General features: G+C 32.3%; 1 protein-coding gene across 5 annotated transcripts in view; it reads left to right on the top strand.

Moving 5' to 3' along the window:
- LOC136974784 (cytochrome P450 3A8-like) overlaps positions 1-20533 on the top strand; it is a 399348-nt gene that overhangs the window by 9886 nt on the left and 368929 nt on the right. For 2 of the 5 annotated variants that reach the window (XM_067269724.1, XM_067269732.1), the window contains exon 3: positions 8870-8919. In XM_067269724.1, the coding sequence (XP_067125825.1) occupies positions 8870-8919 (50 nt within the window). Of the gene's footprint in view, positions 1-8688; positions 8786-8869; positions 8920-9030; positions 9128-9215; positions 9345-9411; positions 9644-9736; positions 9877-20533 lie in introns of all 5 variants that reach the window. The other 3 variants (XM_067269729.1, XM_067269730.1, XM_067269725.1) reach the window with 3 other exon arrangements.

Genomic DNA, 20533 nt, shown 5'->3' with positions numbered 1-20533 from the left:
AATAGTCAGACTATCTTTAACTCAGTGTGAGTGTAGAATTTCAGTTGCGATGTTTACCAAATTGTGCACCATCGACATCAAGGACTGATTCAAACCTAAGAGGAATAATTTAGAGGTATGAAAATAACCCGTGTAAACTCTCTCTCGGCTCCTCCCTTGTACTCAGAAGTCAGAGAAAAATCTCAATAGATATTTGATGTCAATTATTGTGATTGTCTAATTGTTATTTAATAAATTTTTGATTTTCTTATTAAATGGTGTCCTTTGCTCGTTTATTGCTTACATCTTACCGATTACCCTTTTCTCTTCCTCCACTCAAACTGACAAAAAGAATCCTGACCTCTGAGGATCATAAATGTAAACTAGCCATCCACTGACAAGTGGGCAGTTTTCACCAAACTCTCGCTGAGAAAGAGGCAAGACATCTGCCTTGCCTGAGGCTACCCACAAATTGGTGTCAAAGTGGGGTTCGACTTTTTCGAACTATTAATAAGGCGACAAAGGTTATATTCGAGTAAGAAGTTCGATTTAAGTTGAATTAGAAACTTTAAAATAAGGAGAATTGTTATAGTCGTTATAGGAGGTACATTTTAATATCAGTACAAATAATAGAGGACGATCCCCGGTTGTGCAGCTTGTGCAGGCAACCTAAACCCAACTCTGAACCCATCACGTTGGAAGATCTGGGCAGAATAATTCCTTTATTGCCAGTCTTCTCTGGGGACCCCAGAGTAATGGACTTTTTTGACTTGTTAGCGGATTTCACGAAGGTAGCCGCCTGGTCAAAGGTGCAAATGCTGGTGGTAGCCAAGCTAAAACTTATTGTTATAGCTCGAGAGTTCATTAGGAATGTGAGATCTGACTTTTATCAGATCCACTTTTTGTAATAATTCGTGTTAGGAATTTTCCCCTAATATAAACATCCTGTCGAAAAACGGCCCTGGACGAGAAACTATGCGTACCCGGCCAAATAACAGTCAACAAGTCGTTATTCTCTCGGATGCAGGTAGATCATCTTGCACGATAGTTTACACTTAGCGTCCGAACTCGTCATATGTTTTTAGTCCCGGGAACACCTATGACACAAATCGTCATTCGCGTACGATCACATGATCTAATTTTCCAGGCAAAAACTATAAAAGCCACTCCTTCCACCCCCTCAGGGGAGTCTCTTATCATCTGCCGGACATAACGCCGTCGCTTGTCGTCACCGACTTGGACCTTCTCCGACGTCTCCGCGCTCAGTCGCGAACATATATAAAACTGTGCTAATTGGATACTAATCTCCCCATCGAGGGAATCAAGTGTTAACTCTCTAAGGAACTAAATTGAGGTATGAACCGCAAATGTAAGCTCTCTCTCGACCCATACGCGCATTAGGAATTTAGTTAGATATTTGTAGTTGTGTCCATTGTTATATCGTAATAAATCTTGTTTTTGCTGTTAAATGGTCTCCTCTGTGTCTCGAATATCGCTTCGCCTTATCGTCGACCCCATCCGTCTTCCCTCCTATCCACTCGCAACGCGTAACGATCAGAAACGAACAGCCATCCTTGACAAGTGAGTAAAGAACGGGAGATACGACTTTCTCCTGACCTCTCCCCGTTTCACATATTGGTGACAATCGAGAGGGGTTACGACCCTTTCGGACCCCCCCGTCGTCACAGAAAGGATCGTCAGATTAAGGAGGTAGATGAGTTTGATAAGTTCAAACAGATAATGATAGAACGTTTTAAACATGAACTTTTTTCGTTCTGGTTAAATAGATTTTATTCATGCATTCAAAAAAAAAGAAGGATGTACAGATGTATGCCACCTGGCTTTAGGCATTGGCCATGAAAATTGAGATTATGCCGGAGCTCACTGCAGATGCGGTGAAACCGCTATCATTCAGAGAATTCAGGATTAAAATCGGATGAGCGACTAAAAGCGCAATACTTAAATGGAGTAGATATCCGAATGAGAAAACGGGTCATGTCATGAGAGCTGGCAACGTTTAATGCCACAATTAGTGAGGAGACAATCGAGAGTTTCACAACACATTCCTGTGGAATCATGCGAACTATTAAGAAAAGGTAGAGGTGGACAGAATCCTCCTCAAGGTACAATTTAGAGCAGTTAATGACTGCAATGGAGATACTTAAAGCTAAAATGAATGGTCTAACCAGAGGCTCATTCCTGAACAATTCGAGAAACCCTATATTAAGTAAGACAAATAATCGTGGGAATTATAATAATCTGACTTTTCGGCCAGCCACTCCCAAACGCCGACCCTGCCGACCAAGCGCCCAAAGCAATCAGAACCAGAACCAAAACTTGCCTGTCCTCCGAGATAATAACAATAATGAACGCTCAATGCATTCGAGAAACGATTCCCAAGAAGACACGAAATTGGGAATAACTGAAATAGGGTCCAATTCCAATCCCAGCCTACAGAAGAAAATCGAAACCGATGGAGAAGCAATGTGCGAAGCATCAAAGAACGACCTCAATATACTCCCTGACAATATCATATGGTCCCTTATCCTACATTTAAGAAGCGAGGCTTGTTTATATATCAAAATCAGCAGATATATCAGGCTCCTCAGATGTGGAATCGAAGAACTGTTCCTATAAATACTACTAGATATACAACCTCACAAGGTGAGGCTATATTTGCTTGTCATATAGGAAGAAATCCAGCCATAGTACAAATAGATACTGGAGCTAAAGTGTCACTCATATCAAAAGCTTTTGCAGGCACTATAAAAGAAAAAGTTATTGTCGATTGTAACAAAGAAACAGATTTAAGAAGTACCATGGGTCATGTTATCCAAATGTATGGCATTATCAGTCCAATGTTTCAGATCAGACGATTTCCATTTGCTTGTTGTTTAGTAGACATAGACCTCACTTATCCATGTGAAAGCATAATCAGCGAAGATATGATAACAAAAACAGAATTTCTTATTAATTTAAAGGGCGGAGAAACGACCATTTTTCCAACGAACTATAATACCCTCTTCTCTAGTAATAGTCTCTTTAATCCGAAATATATTGACGGTAGACTGCCTCACAGCTTAACAGGTTCCAAAAACCCCTTTATTGCTTTTTTACAAATGCATTTCGGATCAGTATTATTTTTTCTGACTCCTCTTCAGTGCTATAAAACAAAATTTAAATATTTACAAAACTAAAGCGAGCAGAAAAAAGAAGAAACGCTTTTAAAAAACTGGTTTTCAATACTTTAAATTCTTCATATACTCCTTAACACTTATACAGTACTTTCGAGTTCTGTTTACATTGCCTTCTAAAAGTACGGTTATTTTCCCTTGCAACAGTGTACTACAGCAATACTACAAGTAATTGCAAAGTATAACATCTAATTAACACTTTAACTTATTTTTTAACATAAATTTCCAAAGTTTTAAATAATTATACATACGTACAGGCCTTCTTTAAAAATATTCCAAAACCTTACACATTTTATAAAAAAATTAAAAACCCAATATGTTATACAATTCTAGAACATTCCTCTCGGTAGTTTTCTCTCGTCAACGCAATATGATTCTATTAATATAAACTACTAGCATGTTGCGCCCTGTATCAGGTTATACCATTGCTGGTCGATCTGCATCCCATTTGATATATTTACTAAATTATTATTATTATTATTATTACTGTTATATTTTCTTATTTCTACATGCTCTTTAAATTTACGTTTATAGGGATTTTTTTCATAGTGTATAATTTTGGTCTTATTCCTATCTATTTGGCACTTGTTACTTTTATGTGGGTAAACTACGAGGAGGCATCATGTTTCAACCGTATTACAGCTTCATGTTCTTTAACACGTGATTCCTACGTCTGCCCAGTTTCATTTATGTAATATTTCGGATGTTGGCAACTACAGTTAATTTTGTAAACTAATCCCGTTTCTTCCCATATATTAATATTACTTTGATTTGTTACCTTATGTATTTTTTGTGATGTTTTATTCGTGTATGAGAAGAGTGGGAAGAGAACAAAGCGGCATAGATGAGGATAGAATACAACGAAATAGGGGTAGCCAAAAAAGAAGTAGAATGGAGGCAAGCCAATCAGTTGAAGTTACAGGGTCAAGAAAAAGACCACATTTACAAGCAGAAATGCATGATGGGAGTGAAGAATAGTTAGAAACCTGTAGACTTCCTCCATGTCAGAAAGTATAGTAATAGCAAAAATTTCTGAGGTCAAACGGAATAATAAGGTAGGAGTGATAGAAACGATCCCCTTCACTCAGGAAAAAATATCGAGAGCCAATCTCTTGGTCACTCCCAACAAAAAGAGACAAGTTCCCTATACACCTCCTCAACGCCACATGGAAGACAATTAAATTAGATAAAGATGTCAAGGTCGGCACATTTCTAGAAGCAGTAGAAGAAGATACTTCTATAGATACTATTAAAGACGAAGCAACTGCAAAATTGTCAAAGGCAGAATTTGGTCAACTTTTTGACTGGACTGGCGTTAGTAAAAGCAAAAAACAAGCTCTTTTAGCTCTATTGTACAAATATCACACGTTTTTTCCTTGAATGATTATGACTTTGGCTATTGCGATAGTACAACATAAAATCAACATAGAGAATACTGCCCCGATCTACTCTTTTTCTATCAAATTCCTTATGCCTAACGACAACAATTAAATGACATAGTGGACGGCTTTTTGGGCCATAATATTATTGAACATTCTATCTTTCCTTGGAATTTAGCGGTGCTCCTGGTGAAGAAAAAACGTGGAAGTCAAAGACTTGTGATAGACTATATAGATAATATATATATATATATATAAATAGAATACTTCTATCATACGACGATACTACTAGCCTAATGTAACACAAAATATATATAGAAATATAAAGAGAGAGAGATTTTTGAGATATATAGCAACAAATACACATTATCAAAAAAAGAAAATAGGTTGCAACCATGCGGACTTAGAAACCTTGCCAGCATCAATTTGAACCAGACCACATACAGACTTTATCTTCATGGTCTAAAATAAGAACAAAAATATAATACATAATCACCTTCTCTACATACATGACCCATATATATATAAATTCATCGTGATAAACTAACCAAAAAAAATTTTAGCCTACAAAATAATAGAAGAGAAACAAAATCAGATGTTTTCTCAATTTAAACAGACGACACAACACACTCCACAGACTACACCAGATTATAGAATATCAATATATATGAATATAATAACATCATCTCTCTACACGCACACTACTACTGATATTGATACATAAGATTATGAATAAAAATCATGATATTATACATATAATTAATAAACAACATATATATACACAAACTCCTCAACCACTCGCCATCGGGTGCTTCGAACAATACTATATAATATATATAAAAAAAAAAAAACAGCAAGAAGACAGCAACGCGCGAAGATAAGAACTAAAAGCACGCCAAAAAAAAACCTAAACACATATATTACAAACGAAAACACAGCAAAGAAAAAGATAAAAAAGGCTGTAAAAATTTAAAAAAACATAAAAATAAAACAAAAAAAAAACATACAACCCAAAGAATAATAAAAGATGGAATAATAAGAAATATAGAAAATAACACGCCTAATAGAAAAAAAAAAAAAAAACATCCTAAACGGAATTTGACCTCATATATAGATACAAAGAGAAACAATATAAAAAAAAAATAAACACTCTCACAGTGCATATAACACAAATAAAAACGAAAGAATAGAGTAATACATATAATACAAAAAAAAGAGAATAGAAGCAGTGTATAATAAAGACCCTTAATACAAGAAATAAAGGAATGGCATAACACCACAGGAATCAATTTATATTTCAAATATTTAATTCTAATAATCTTAATTTGGAAAGGAATTTTATATCAACGAAACACGAGGGTGCACTTTGTTCACAAATAAGAGAAACAATAATAAAGTACAGAAGGTAAGCATAGGGAAAGTGAAACAGAATTGGTGGGATGTCAATTGTTATCCCCGAGCCTAAAAAAGAAGATAAGTATGAATTTTATTTTATATACACTTTGATCAACCATAATACGCACAATTTGATGTGCACCTGAATCGTAGAATAGCTGTATGGACACGTTTCTCCTTTACAGAAGTTAACAACTAGTTCGAAAAATATTAACTAGTAATAAAATTTCAAAACAAACAATTTTAAGCAAAAAAATATCAATTTATTGGAAAAAGAAGAGATCGAACAGGAAAGGAAATCCAAAAATTCTTTGTCAAAGTTGCGCCAAGCACCTACGATCAGGACGATGAGCCCAAACTAAATTACAATTGTTTGCCCCCCTTTCTTACGTGTTCGAACGAACTGACATGGACATTGTCAGACCACTTCCTTTTGCTACTAATGGCAACAAATATATCCTAGCATTTGTTGATCATTTCGATCAGTCGATATACAGAAGCCGTCCGCAACCTGACGTCAGTAATAAGACGATTGTGAAAGTATTCGTCACCAACATCGTATTATGTCATTCCATGCCGACTCAGCTATTAATAGACAGATCACTGAACTTAATTTCTAAAATGTTTACAAAAGTGTGTAAACTACTACAATTAAAAAGACTCCTCACATCAGCATATCATCCAGCTTGTAATGGTGTTGTCGAAAAAGATTTAAGAAGATTTTAATCGCTATTTTATCTCATTATGTGTCTAAAGACTAACGAGATTGGAACGAGCGGATCCCCTACGATTTATTTGCCTACAGTACATCAGTTCAGTTCAGTTTAGTTCAGTTCAGTTATCTTTATTTACAACATTCCAATGGTGCATATCTGGTAAACATAACCGGGTTGATTCACATACATTAGAGTAATAATACAGTACAAGATGGGTGTCAAGAGTAAATACAGAGTATGTAAAGTAATACAAATTACAAAACAACGATATAAGAAAAAAACAGAATGAAACAAGTTACAAATCAAAAGCGAGTACATAAAAAAAATAAAAATAGAAAGAGCGTACATTTACAAGTGAATAAAATGCTAAGTTCAGCACATAAACAAAACACGCAACAAATATGTGGTTGGTTTTCGGAGGGAGAGGAGGAGCAAAGTTGTGGATCAACGAATGGCCCTCCTCGAAAAAAAGAGGTGGCGAGACACTAGGTGAAAGCAGGAACGGAAGTCTACTTAAAGTACATGGTGATTAGGTGGATGAGGGCACCATAACTGTTCCTGTGCCGGAGGAGACAGCTGAGGTCATGGATAGTAGCCTACAGTACATCGGTGCATGCTTCTACAAACGAAAGTCCTTTTTTCCTTTTATGCGGGGAGACCGAACCTATCTATTTGGCATAGGTACGAGCCCTGCCACAATATCCTACAGCATAGAATAGTAAACCTACGTAACGAGTAGCTGTACTCAGTTACTTAAATTAACATTAACTTATTATACATAAATATTTTTGTAAGTTAATTAGCTTAAATTAAATTAAAACTATTTTATTTGAACTAAGTCAACAAATGTCAGCAAATGAAATTTTGGTGGAATGTACCTTATATACTGCAGGTAATTCGAAATATTCTGTTAATTTTTATTTATAAACATTACCAGAAAACTCTGTTCAGCTGAAATCCTGATTCACTACAATGTATAGAACACATTATTATTGTTTCGATAAGCAACATATAGCTATCATAGAAGTGCTTCATATTGTGAAATAACCTGTACTCGAACTAAACAATCTCATTGTTACTCTATCTCAATTTTGAATTATTTTCTATAATACATGTTTCAAATGTATTCTGCCCATAATCTGTATAAGATTTTTACAATTTTTCGAATTTGATTGAGTTTATAGGATAAGGCAACACAAGAGGTGAGCTTTCTGCCAAGTAGCAGTGAACTTTTATAAGAACTGGCGCCTATTTAGGCATCAGACACGTACGATACCACGAAAAATCCACGTAGCCAATTGTAAGAAAATAATAACGCAATATAAATTTAAATTTTCTTATTCTTGAGGCATTTATCATCATCTTTTTTAGGTTCGTCTGAACAAAAAAAAATAAGATGATAAAGGCAATAAACATTGGATTATTTAAACATTAATAAACATTAATCATTTGAAATTTATTATAATTTAATATATATTCCTACACCTTCGTAGACATACTCTAAATTTGTGTTGAATATAAATAAATAGGTGTATATCTCCATTTTTGCTTTAGTTTTTCTAATTGAGTCAGATGATAATGTAAGTATAATATATATACGAATAGTTAGAAAATCTATACAATACTAAATAAATTGCAGAAGTATCAATCTAAATTTAAATTATTCCGTTTTTTGTATAAGCCAGTTAATTGCCATGGAATAATACAATCAAGTTTAGTGGTTATAAAATCACTATGTGGTAAGTTGTCATATGTTACTCTTTTCCTGATTATACTTAAAATCGATTTACAGTAAATCTATAACATTGCATAATTAAAAAAGGGAATAAAATCTTTATATTATATAATTCTCTAGAGGTAATAAGTGTAATTTTATAGAATACAACATTCTCATGTGATTCTATAAGACACATTTAATAATTCGTGTGATTTATATTTTAAGAAATCGTCTTAATTTATACTAATAAACAAGGATAAAAGGTTAAAATATATCTTTTAGTAAACAGTAACATGTAATTCCTACAGACAGAGAAAACAAAAGATGTCATTGTTTCAACGTTACGGGATTCCAGGCCCGAAACCGAACTTTTTCTTCGGAAATTTAATTGAATTCAATAAAGACGTGAGTATTTTCACTTTCGAAATAAAGTTGCAAAAGAGAATTTAAACTGTAAAATAAGATTTTTCATATTATCTTTTCATGTAGAGAGACAGATGCATAGGAAAATGGCTAAAACAGTACGGAAAAATATTCGGGTAATCAATTTATTTTGTTTAAAAATTATTGAATTTAATAAATATCACTTTACATAAAAACTCTATAATTATAATTTTATAAAAGTTATAATTAATTTTACTTATGTTCAGGTTTTATCTAGGAGCTAAACCATTTTTCGTATGCAATGACGTGGAATTTTTGAAACTCGTTCAAATAAAGGACAATTACAATTTTCGCAACAGAGGAGTACGTATTGTGCTGTAATTTTCAGATATCACAAATCGAGAAAAACTTAAAATTCATTTATTTTTTTATTTACTTATTTCGACAAAAGTCGCTGTTACCAGGTTGTGGATATCCGCACGATGAGTGTAAAAATATGCTTGCAGTACTAAACGATCACAAATGGAAAAACCTAAGAAGTATTCTCACTTCTTGTTTCAGTACGAGTAAGATTAAAATGGTAATGTGTTTTACTTGAAATGATTAAAAATATGACTTTTTAAATTACATCAGAAGTTACACTTTAGATGAGTATTGTAATGTGTTCACCGATAAAAGTCTTTCTAACAAGCGTCGAGAAGCAGGGAGATCAACCGTTTGATATTTCAACGTTGTGTAAAAAATTGGTGTTTGATATCATCTGTACATCAGCATTTGGCGTATCCACAAATGTTCAAAATAATGAAACTAGCAAATTCGTTGAATCAGCTCACGCTGCATTTGCAGCTGATACTGCTGATATTTTAGCTGGAATAACAAGTAATGTTGCAATTTATTTTCATTTAATATATTATTATGAGTTAAATTTGATATAGTAATGCGTAATTGTATTTCATTTTCAATATAATTTAGTTTGCTTTCCGGAAATAGAGCCATTATGTACGTTTCTTCGACACAAAATAGATAGTTTAAAGTACATGCTGAATCTACCTTCTCTGACTTTGATTTATAAAACTTGTCAAAAAATCGTCATTTCCAGGAAGAAATTAGATGTGAGTTCATTGTCAATTGTTTAATGTGAAATATCTGATTATTTACATAATTTTATATTTCAGTTTCCTCCACCAGATCTCCTGCAGACGATGCTAGATGCGGAAGATGAGATTATTGTAGAAATGAAAAAACTTCCGGACAATTTTGTTATTGCAAATGCGATGTCGTTTATGGCGGCTACGTAATAATATTTATAACTTTCTTTATGTTTCAGGTAAAATATCAAAACTCGATTGTGGAATTTTTACCCTTTCTAGATATGAAGCAACAAGTTCTACAATAGGATTGTGTATTAAACATCTTACTGGTAATCCTGAAATACAAGAGTCTGTCCGTGATGAAATAAGAAGCAACGTTTCAGAAGATGTAAAATTTTATTTTCCAATTAAAATGTGCATATATCTTTGTAAGATAAAATATTAATTTGTCTGTTAATATTAAAATATGCAAATACGATATTTAATATAAATATTAAATACTATATTAATTAATAATAATAATTAATAAAATTCAACACATTATAACGTTTACTGAAATTAACATTAACATAATGTTTATATTCGTAGTTTCTGCAGCAAAAGCTAATAATAACAAGATGTTATAACAAAACACTATTTTAAAAAAGTTTCCCAAAATTTCAAATTGCAATGATCCGATGCAAACGATTCAAAATAAATTGCAGTGAAAATACAAATTTCAAATTTTTTGAACAGTGAAAATTTATAATTATTGCATTTTCATTAATTCACAGGAGGATATCCAGTATTCTGACTTGACCAATTTTCAGTTGCTGGAGCAAGTTATCTGTGAAACTCTTCGCTTTCTGCCAATCCCATTAATGTAAAACTTATTAAAGATTTCTGAAATTAAATATCAAATATAATAAATATATTATTGATAAATATTTTTATACGTAGAAGTGTGAATCGACTATGTGCAGAAGATTATCGTTATAAAGACATCACTATTCCTAAAGGTAGTATTATAACGATTCCAATACAAATTTTGCAAAATGATCCAGCTTATTGGAGTGAACCTGATAAGTTTAATCCCTACAGGTAAATAAATGTTAATTATAATTTAATTATGTTTTCATCTGTTTTATTAACAAGTTTTCAAATTGCTACCATTTAAAATTATGCGTGGTTTTAGATTTTCATCTGAGGATAGGCAAAAAATTGATTCTATCGTTTACCAGCCATTCGGAGCTGGGCAAAGAATATGTATCGGACAGAGGTTAGCAAAAACTATAATAAAATTAGTACTGGCAAATCTCATACGATCCTTTAAATTAGAAGAAAATGGACATGATGTAAGCAATACTATTTTTTCTATTGTATACATACCTTACATTTAAATATAACGTTTTCTTCATTCATCGAATAGTTTTACTTTCGTAAGTAAAAATCAAATGAAATTAAATCTGTGAATGTTTTCGTGAATTTTATTTTCAATACCTTTCATTTTTATATAGTTTGTCGCAGTGACTTGATTTTATTTACAGGAAAATGAAAGAGTAATCTCCCTATTTTTGAGTAATGTTAAGAATGAAATAATGGTAAAAGCAACTCTATTAACTTCGTGACTGGTGACAATGCTTCATGTTTTCAATGTTAATCACAAATAACCAATAAACGTATTATATGAATTTAATTGTATTTTATTTAAACTGCTGAACATTAAATTTGCTACACCAGGAAAGAAAGCAAATAGCAGAATCGTATTTGTTCTATACATAACAAAATGGAGACGTGATTTAATTGACATGTAATCTTCAGGGACAGAGCTCTAAGCATATTGTACTTTTAATACTGGTTTCGCGTTTGTTGCGTACCACATTAATGGTGTAGCAATTTTAATGGCCAGCAGCGTACGTTGCTTAAAAAGTCGTTTGTATTTAGTAATGCTTATCTTGAACGATAAAGATTAATGTTAAGAAAAATTGAATGATTCGTTTTTTTCAAGTTGTGTTCAATTATTCATTAAGATTAGGAAATTATGTTTAACATTAATAATTAAATTAACTTTTATTTAATTATATAAAAATGGAATGTATGATCGATAAATTTTTAATTTCTTATGAAAAAATTATGATTTGTTCGTTATGGAGCATTCAATATATTAAGTACACCCACGTTATATAACCTATATAATACATGGTAATCTGAATAGTGTTCTAATTCCGATCACTGTGTAGCTGTAACGAATAAACGGTTGTTATTAAAATTTGTGCATATAATACAGGATACAAACGTTGCAGAAATATATTTTTGAAAAAAACTCTTACTTGAAAACTTCCGCTTAGATTGTTTTACAGGAAAATACGTGTAATATAACGACAAAAGCGTAACCAAAATACATTTATAAAACATGGTTACTGCATGTATAAAATGCACTGTTCATGATGAATTAAAGGGTGTGCAATGTGTACCTTATTCAAACTTTTAACTACAAAGTCATACTGTTAATCGTATCAAAACCTTCGAAGCTCGATGAACACCTGACAGCCGTTGTTCGCTATTGATGTTTTGCATAAGCAGTGTAATACATTCTTTTCAATTTTCCACACTCGCAACCGTTCCTTGTTAAATTATATTCTATAAATAGATCTATATAAGAGATAATACATATTTAGGCCTACATTTACGTCGATGTTTTCATACATTTTACGCAAAAAATAAGGTTTCACTACAAGGATTGTCTTTGTTATCTACTGTAATTTCAATTCTGTATGTAAGTATAAAGTGCACTATACCGAAACTATTCTTTGTTCATGAAGTTTCTTATTAGGTTCAAATGAATTCGAAAAGTTTACGTTAAAAGTTGTAATTTATGGAGTTAAGATGTCAAATGAAACGTGCTGACATAGTTTCCTGTCTGTAGTGGGGCACGCGATGTTAAACTGTGATTCATATTAAATACATAAAGTTCGAATAGTGATTGCCATATGTTTAGTTTTTTGTCACATGCTTGTAAAGATTACATTTTTGATTACTAACAATTGATAATCAGGTAAGAAAAAAGAATTGCGATGTTTCACGCGATTCTGAATGTGTCGCGTCGCTTGAGGAACAGGACAATAGAATATTTGTTCTTCTCTTACAAGTTAGCGAGGACGTCGTGCTATCGTGTTAGAGTTGTTTATAATTTTATAAACAGTTAGGACCTATTTGAAAGGTAACGGAATAAACCAAAATCGTAATTTGATGTTTAATAAGGTATCAAAAACATAAAAACACTAGTTGCATTCAAGCTAATAATTTATTCGAAAATCCGTAACACTAGAAACTATCAAGCATAGAAATAAAAATATATGTATTATGTTAAACTTCATTTCCACAATCTGTATATGCTTAGAATTCTGATTACTATTTTAGAATAAACACAAAAGCTCCCTACTTACGAACTTTCAGACCTACGATCATTTCGGAAACCTAACCTAACCTAATCCTAATTAGATGAGCGCCTGTATTTAGTTAAACATTACGCAGTATTTTTGCTGCTTCATCAACTTGGAATTTGAGTAATATTTAAATTGATATACAACTTGCATGTACTGTACTTGTTTGCACTGACATTTGTAAAGTTTAAAAGTAATAAAGATATTTCAATGTAAAGACACTGTTTACTTCTTCACGAACGATATCTTATCCATCTATAGCTCAAGTACATGAGTATGTACATTAACAGGATGGTAGGGGTGGGGCTTCTTTTGTGTTTGTAAGATATCATACGAGCGCCAACTGAAGTACTGACTGATGCACTGATATAGTACAGTACTATATATACAGTACATCAGAGAATGTTGTATGTTGATTTTGTGTTTAGTATATTTACGTACAAATAATGCTAACGACAAATGGTGTTAGAACTAAAAAGCTCGTGATGTTTTCGAACAAAAGTTGCTTATTTTTTCGTTTCATTGAAGTTGTGGATCCCATCAACGCATTTTTCGTTCGGGTGCATAAAGCCTCGTTTTTACGCGTTATTATTATACACGGCGTTATTTGTAACGTATTCTTCGCGAAAATAGAGAGATGGTTGTATCTTTTAGGCAGTTAAGACAACTTGAAGGCAACGAGGTAGACTGAACAGCGAGTGCCGGCAAAATTTATAGTTTCGTTATACTGGCCGGTATCGATTCTTTCGTGATTTCGGGACATCGCTAGACGTGAGTGCCATCTCAGCTGTAAAATGGTACTTGGAAACTCGTGACATCATACCCTACATGTACTCAAAGGGCTAGCAAGTCATTACATTTCGCAAGATAACGATCAACATGAGTGACAGCAATTGTTTTCCATGAATTTTTTATGCATAGAAAACTCTAATTTTTCGCTATGCAAACAATTAATTCATGTTCCACTTAAATTGATTAGTTTTGATCCACATTTTAAAATTTATGAAAACGTGTTTGAACATATTTCTAATGCATTACTATAATCTTTTTAATTAGCCAACAGGTAGGAGATTTCTAACATAACTTTAAATTGTAGAACATTCCGTATTAATTTGCAATATTAGAATAATTACCTAAGCCAAAATGTTGCCTACTTGTAAAAAACAGTAAATGATGAACATTAAATATTCTCTTAGTTCATATGCCTCTATGTACTTTTTTTACAATTTCTTAAATGTTCGTCTACTGGCATAATACAAGGTGAAAATAAAGATTGTTTGTTTTTTTGAGTAAGTTTTTTCTTCGATTTGTAACAACCAAAACACCAGTGTAATACTTCCTATTAATAAGCTTAGTTTTTGTAAATGAACATTAAACAAATTAAATACTTACTTTCACAAAAACCAATATGAACTTCTACTTTAATTGTTGCAATGGTCTTTTTATAATACGTTTACATACATTAATACGTTTAATCAGTTTACAAAGATAATTCGTTTCTAAAGTTGTTCGAAAACCGATTTGTTCTAAAACAAAAACAAATGTTACTGTAAAAAAATTGAAAATGGATTAATCCGTTTCGTATCCCGATATTATTCAAAAAAATGCCTACAGATGCAATGCAATATTATATATAATATTATCGATTTTTTCCGTCCGATGGCGAGATTATTATTAATCAGGTTGGAGACAAGTCTGCCCAAGAGGGACCACCATTATTTTGCGTTTCAGACTAAAAACATTCACATGTCGACAAAAATCGTACAAAAAACATACAAAAATCATACAAAAAACATACAAAAATCGACAAAAAAAAATTTGAAAGTACCGTCGCCAGGTTGCAGCTTCAAAATTTGCATTTTCCAGCGCCTGTTCCAGCAGATAAAAAGCGGAAACACCCACTGGCCGGATGGTTGAAGAGAGACGTCTGTATGTCACCGACTCCTTAATTTTAATTGGATGTTTGTGTTTTTTTTTAAAGGACTTTTTTACTACTGGCGACATGAAGCCTAAAAAGGAAGGCCTGTCGCCATATGTGTATGTTTTTAGTCTGAAACGCAAAATAATGGTGGTCCCTCTTGGGCAGACTTGTCTCCAACCTGATTAATATAATATTATATTTTTAAATATTTGTTAGTTAATTTAACTTTAGCACTATTTAACTAAACAGGAATTCCCTGGAATGCCATTTATATTACCTGAATGTCAATTAAAGCGTTTTTATTAATTAATTCGATTTTGATTCAACTGCAACGGATACTGAAAAACAAAAATTGTATCTTCCTTTTATGCGCATTAAAATGTAATTTAAACAGAACGCATCGATGATTCGTGCCGTGAAGTCTAATGACACTAGGCGATCTCAGCACCATAAACTTCTGAATCGATATTCATGTCGTTGATTGGTCGAGCCCTCCACTTTTTTTGACATAGGAAATAGAAGGAATTAACCATCTTCCGCTTCTTGCAATGTAGCTTGTTCGGCAATCGTGTATAAGTTTGAAATTCTGTTCGTGAACTGAGATGTTCGAAAAGCGAGGCGTTCGAAAACCGAGGCTTGACTGAATTTCAAAGTAATTATACTTCTTCGCTTAGTTTCACACTTTTTACGCGCAGAAGGATATTTACTTTGAATACAACACGACACAGACATCAGTAGTATGTCATAGCATATGTTTTTCTATTGGGGGTAGCATGACAGAAAATGAAAATAGTAACATTAAAGTTGAAGTATTATCTGTTTTAGGTTTCTGTCCGGATTAAATGAATAAAATCTTGTAAGAAAACAGAAGAATCGCATTGTCGTTTTTGTTTCTGTTCCTGGAGTATTTTCCAGGGTCGCGAAAACCAGCTTTATGAAATCGATTTTGGCAGCCAATGAAATAATCATGGAACTATATGTCTGAAGTCAAAATAATAGAGTTTGTGATAGCACTATCTAATTTTCTGATAAACAGTCGTACTGCTATTAATTTGTTTCTTTACATATTCATTTACTCTTTCGCTTTCAATTGAACACAGATATACTCTTATAGCTTATATAAGGTTCATCTTTACGTACTTTAAAACCTATTTTGCAATAATTCTATATAACCAAGGTCTTGTAGGTACTGGAATAAAGTACTTCTATTGTGATATCCTGGGGCGATCAATTAGTTAAATTAATGATAACATGTAATTACAAAGTGGAAAGTACCCAGACCCAACATGTCATTTCCGTTGTCCGCTCTTCCGATAGATAAAGACGAACGAATAACAATACCAATACCAGTCTTTAACGATGTTTTGAGTAAGCTCCAAAGATAAATTCAAACATGTAATTATTGATAAGAAAGAACGTCAAAATCGATTAAATTATCAGGTAAAGAGAGTCATAACACCAGGCAAAAAGTATTAACAATCTGGCTTTGACGTCGAATTCTCACAGCCCTCTGTGGCCTGATATTCCTCCCACGCGTAGGAGGATAAAAAGGGTTGACTTCAGAGGTTCTGAAGGGACACTCCCAAGAAGCTAGAGGTCAAGCTTCTGTCTATTGCCACTTTCGTCTTGCCAGCTCTTGTAGTTTGTTTCAATGATGATCCAATACTACAAGAGGTCAGATGTAAATTGCGTAGATTGATGTAAACTGTCTCCCAGTCGACTTATTTTAAGTAGATAATTGAATGAGATTTTGTATCCCTTTGATGTGTTATAGTAGCTATTGTGCTTGTCAGTAGTAGTACCCATTTAGGTTATTAAACTTTTGTTGTTTGTTAACCTGGTAACCTGTCGTTATTCGAACGCCTATCGACAAACCTGCGACTCTGCCGCTCTATTTCGTTTTCTCCGTAGATCTTAAATGTCGGTAAGACACATAAATTTATCTTAACTGGTATCAAACTGGCAGGAGAGAAAAATACTATGATTTTCCCTTCTCCAACCATGGGTAGGAGAAACCGTCATTTAGTGACAATTGGGACGGATTTACCATCCTGAAGCCAGAATAGAGTTTACAGTAGAGCTGTATTTTGTAACCCCCAGCTTTTCACGTCTACAGTGATTTATCGAATAATAAACCTGTTTCATTTCTAGACTTTATTCTCATTTAATTTTTATAAAAAAATTTTAGTTTGCATTTACACTTTTTAAAAACGTAATAATACATTTTTGCAAAATTTATGTCGAAAATATTTACATTTGTCCAGAATTTGCTTATGATAGACGAATATATAAGCTATGGAAGCAGGAATATCAACGCTATAAAGTGTTTGTAATGCTTGTAACGGTAATTAAAGTATGGCAGTATTATGCACCACACAAAAGTAGTTAAAAGTTATAATATATTATTGAAATAAAAACATTATATTTTGAATCTGTTACTTTTTCAAATTTCATTCTTTCTTTAGACTCTCCTTATAGGTGGCATAGTGTAACACGTCAAGTGCCATCTCCGTTTACACTGCACTTCTGGCAGTAATTTTCAATAACTTTGAAACGGATACCATAACTGGTATTATCTGATGTTTATGACACTTACTGTTACTTTTGACTGTATAGCTAAGAATATTGTGATATTGCTCGCAGGTTAACATGACATTCTGAAATGCCCTCTGGCCAATTATAGGTCAGCAATTTGACACACTAATTGCAGAAATAGTTGTGAACAAAATAAAAAAGTTAAATTAATATAAACAAAAAAATTGATAACATTTTATGTAGCTATCTTGAATTATAATCGTTTTTTATATATTATTTAATATATGTTTACCAGTAATTCATTCACTGGCTTGTAGTAAATAAATCGATTAGGTACTACATAATAAGTAAAACTTTAAATTGTTTATATTTAATTGACGGCATTTATTTTCATGTCGTAAATTAAATACAAATTCAGAAAATAAATCAAAATTCATATGAAATAACATTGTATATCGATTGGTATAATCGATGGAAGGTGAAGGACAACAGTGACAGTTGAATAAGTCTACTGTAAACCAGATAAGTATTAATTTATAATATATTTATCTCTTACAGATATATTTTACATAGTAACGCAAAATTAATTTTCCATCAATTTTCTTTTAAATTGTGTTTTCAAATAAATTAAAATGACTTCAAACTGTGGTAAGTTTATATTTATGGCTATTTTCTAATTCTGTAATAATACAACTGTAGAAGAAATTACTAGAACTGTCACTAATGCTATTAATTGTATTATAATAAGTTATTTATGTATTAAAAGTTTTAATAGATTATATTTAGTGTTTCGCATTATTGAATCTACTATTTTCTATATAAATGTTTTTACGAGTATATTTAGAGTTTGTATAGAGCAGAAGTTCGTTAATCCGGAACTTTTTAAAAAGTCGTCGAAAATTTGCCATTATCACACGAAATCGAGCAAATTATTATCGTACTTCGAATGGGCATTTAACGGTATGTGATGGCCGAAAACTTTTGGCCGGCAAAGTATCAACATATATTTTTGGCAATAACTTGTTTATTATCAACGAATCGCCAGTCCAACGTATAAACGATTCTTCGCCTCAACGTTTTCGTATCGCGATTCTTCGCGAGTGTTATATATGATTCTTGCATTTACGTATGATTTTAGACTATTAAATGCATCGAAATTTCGCGATCATTCGTGCAAAGACAGAATCTGACGCATTAATGTCGCAATTTATAAAAGTATTTGTTCTTATAAGTAAGACTTGTATATCGAATTTTGTGATAATCAGCCTCAGTATGTTCTCGGACGTTCTGTATAAACGAATTTCCTGTGTACTTTTTCACATACCAAGACTATCTTATTTTTTTAATTAAGTTTTTTATAATTTATTTTTGGAATCATTAATTTACAATACATATTTATATTCACATTTAGTTTACTATAAAGATAAGTAACTTGTTGAAAATAATCACATTCCAGTTTCGTATAATTCGAATCAAGTAATATGGTAACCTTAACCTAATTTCCTCATTGGACTTATCTGAAATTATTTGTGTTCTGATCAATTGTATATACATTCGATAGCTTATAATCAGCATATCGACTTTTAAAGTATCGATTAACCAGTTGTTAATTTGTCACACCGCAAGATGTTATCACTAGTCTTCAATCATCATTATGGCGCATTCCTAACTATCTACACTAGACTTTAAACAGCTTTCAAAATGTTTCGTTTAAACGCATATGCCTATTTTGTACTTTTTGGTTGTTATAAATAACGATGGATAAGTATCGCGTTCGGTCAAAAGATAATTCTCTAGATTTTTATATTTTTCTACCTACAGACCTTTAAACGTCGAGAAATACAGAAAAACACTTAAAAAATTTTAAAGGTTTTTGTATATGGGAGTAGTATCGATTCGATATACACTCTACGTTATAAAATTAATTTCTATAGGAATTTAATGTAAAGTAATGATACATTTTGAATTATAAAAAATAAAACGGCGATACAAAAAAGATTACAACTTGAAAATTGTGTCCTCTACCGTACCCTGAAGCGGCCCCTCTATCCTGAATCGCTCCTCTACCGTATCCTGAAGTAGTGGTTTTTCCCGATTGGGAAGGACCCTCAATTATACAAGTACTAGGATGTTTGAAATACATATTAATCAACCTTGTCAACCTTCGAAAATTTAGAAAATTTATAATATTTCATTCCTGGACTTATCTCTCTAAACATTACTAAGGTTTTCTTTTTGTTTACTAAACATATTTCTCCCATGTCTTCATATTTTGGACATGAGTAAGAATTGGTGATTGATATCCTCTGTACATCAGCTTTTGGCATATCCACAAATGTTCAAAATAATAAAACTAGTAAATTTGTTAAATCGACAGAAACAGCATTCTCAGCTGATTCTACTCATATTTTAGCTGGAATAACAAGTGATAATTCAACAATTCTTTTCTAAATATTATATTATTAAATATAGAATAAAAAAATAATAAGTAATTGTGTTTAATTTTTTAATAATTTAGTTTGCTTTCCGGAAGTAGAACAAATATATACGTTTCTTCGACATAAAATTGATACCTTAAAGTATATGATGAATCTACCGTTTTTCACGTTGATTTATGAAACCTGCCAAAAAATCGTCACCTCCAGAGAGAAGTTAGATGTGTGTTTATTGTCAATAGACAAATATGAAATATTCGAATATCTACATAATTTTGTTTTTTAGTCTCCTATACCTGATCTGCTGCAGACGATGATTGATGCAGAAGATGAGATTATTGCAGAAATGAATAAACTTCCAGATA

The sequence above is a fragment of the Centruroides vittatus genome, unplaced genomic scaffold (assembly GCF_030686945.1).
Source record: "Centruroides vittatus isolate TY-2023 unplaced genomic scaffold, ASM3068694v2 contig_356, whole genome shotgun sequence".
Classification (NCBI taxonomy): Eukaryota; Metazoa; Arthropoda; class Arachnida; order Scorpiones; family Buthidae; genus Centruroides; species Centruroides vittatus.
The sequence above is the reverse complement of the archived record's forward strand: the minus strand, read 5'-3'. Positions and strand labels throughout refer to the sequence as shown.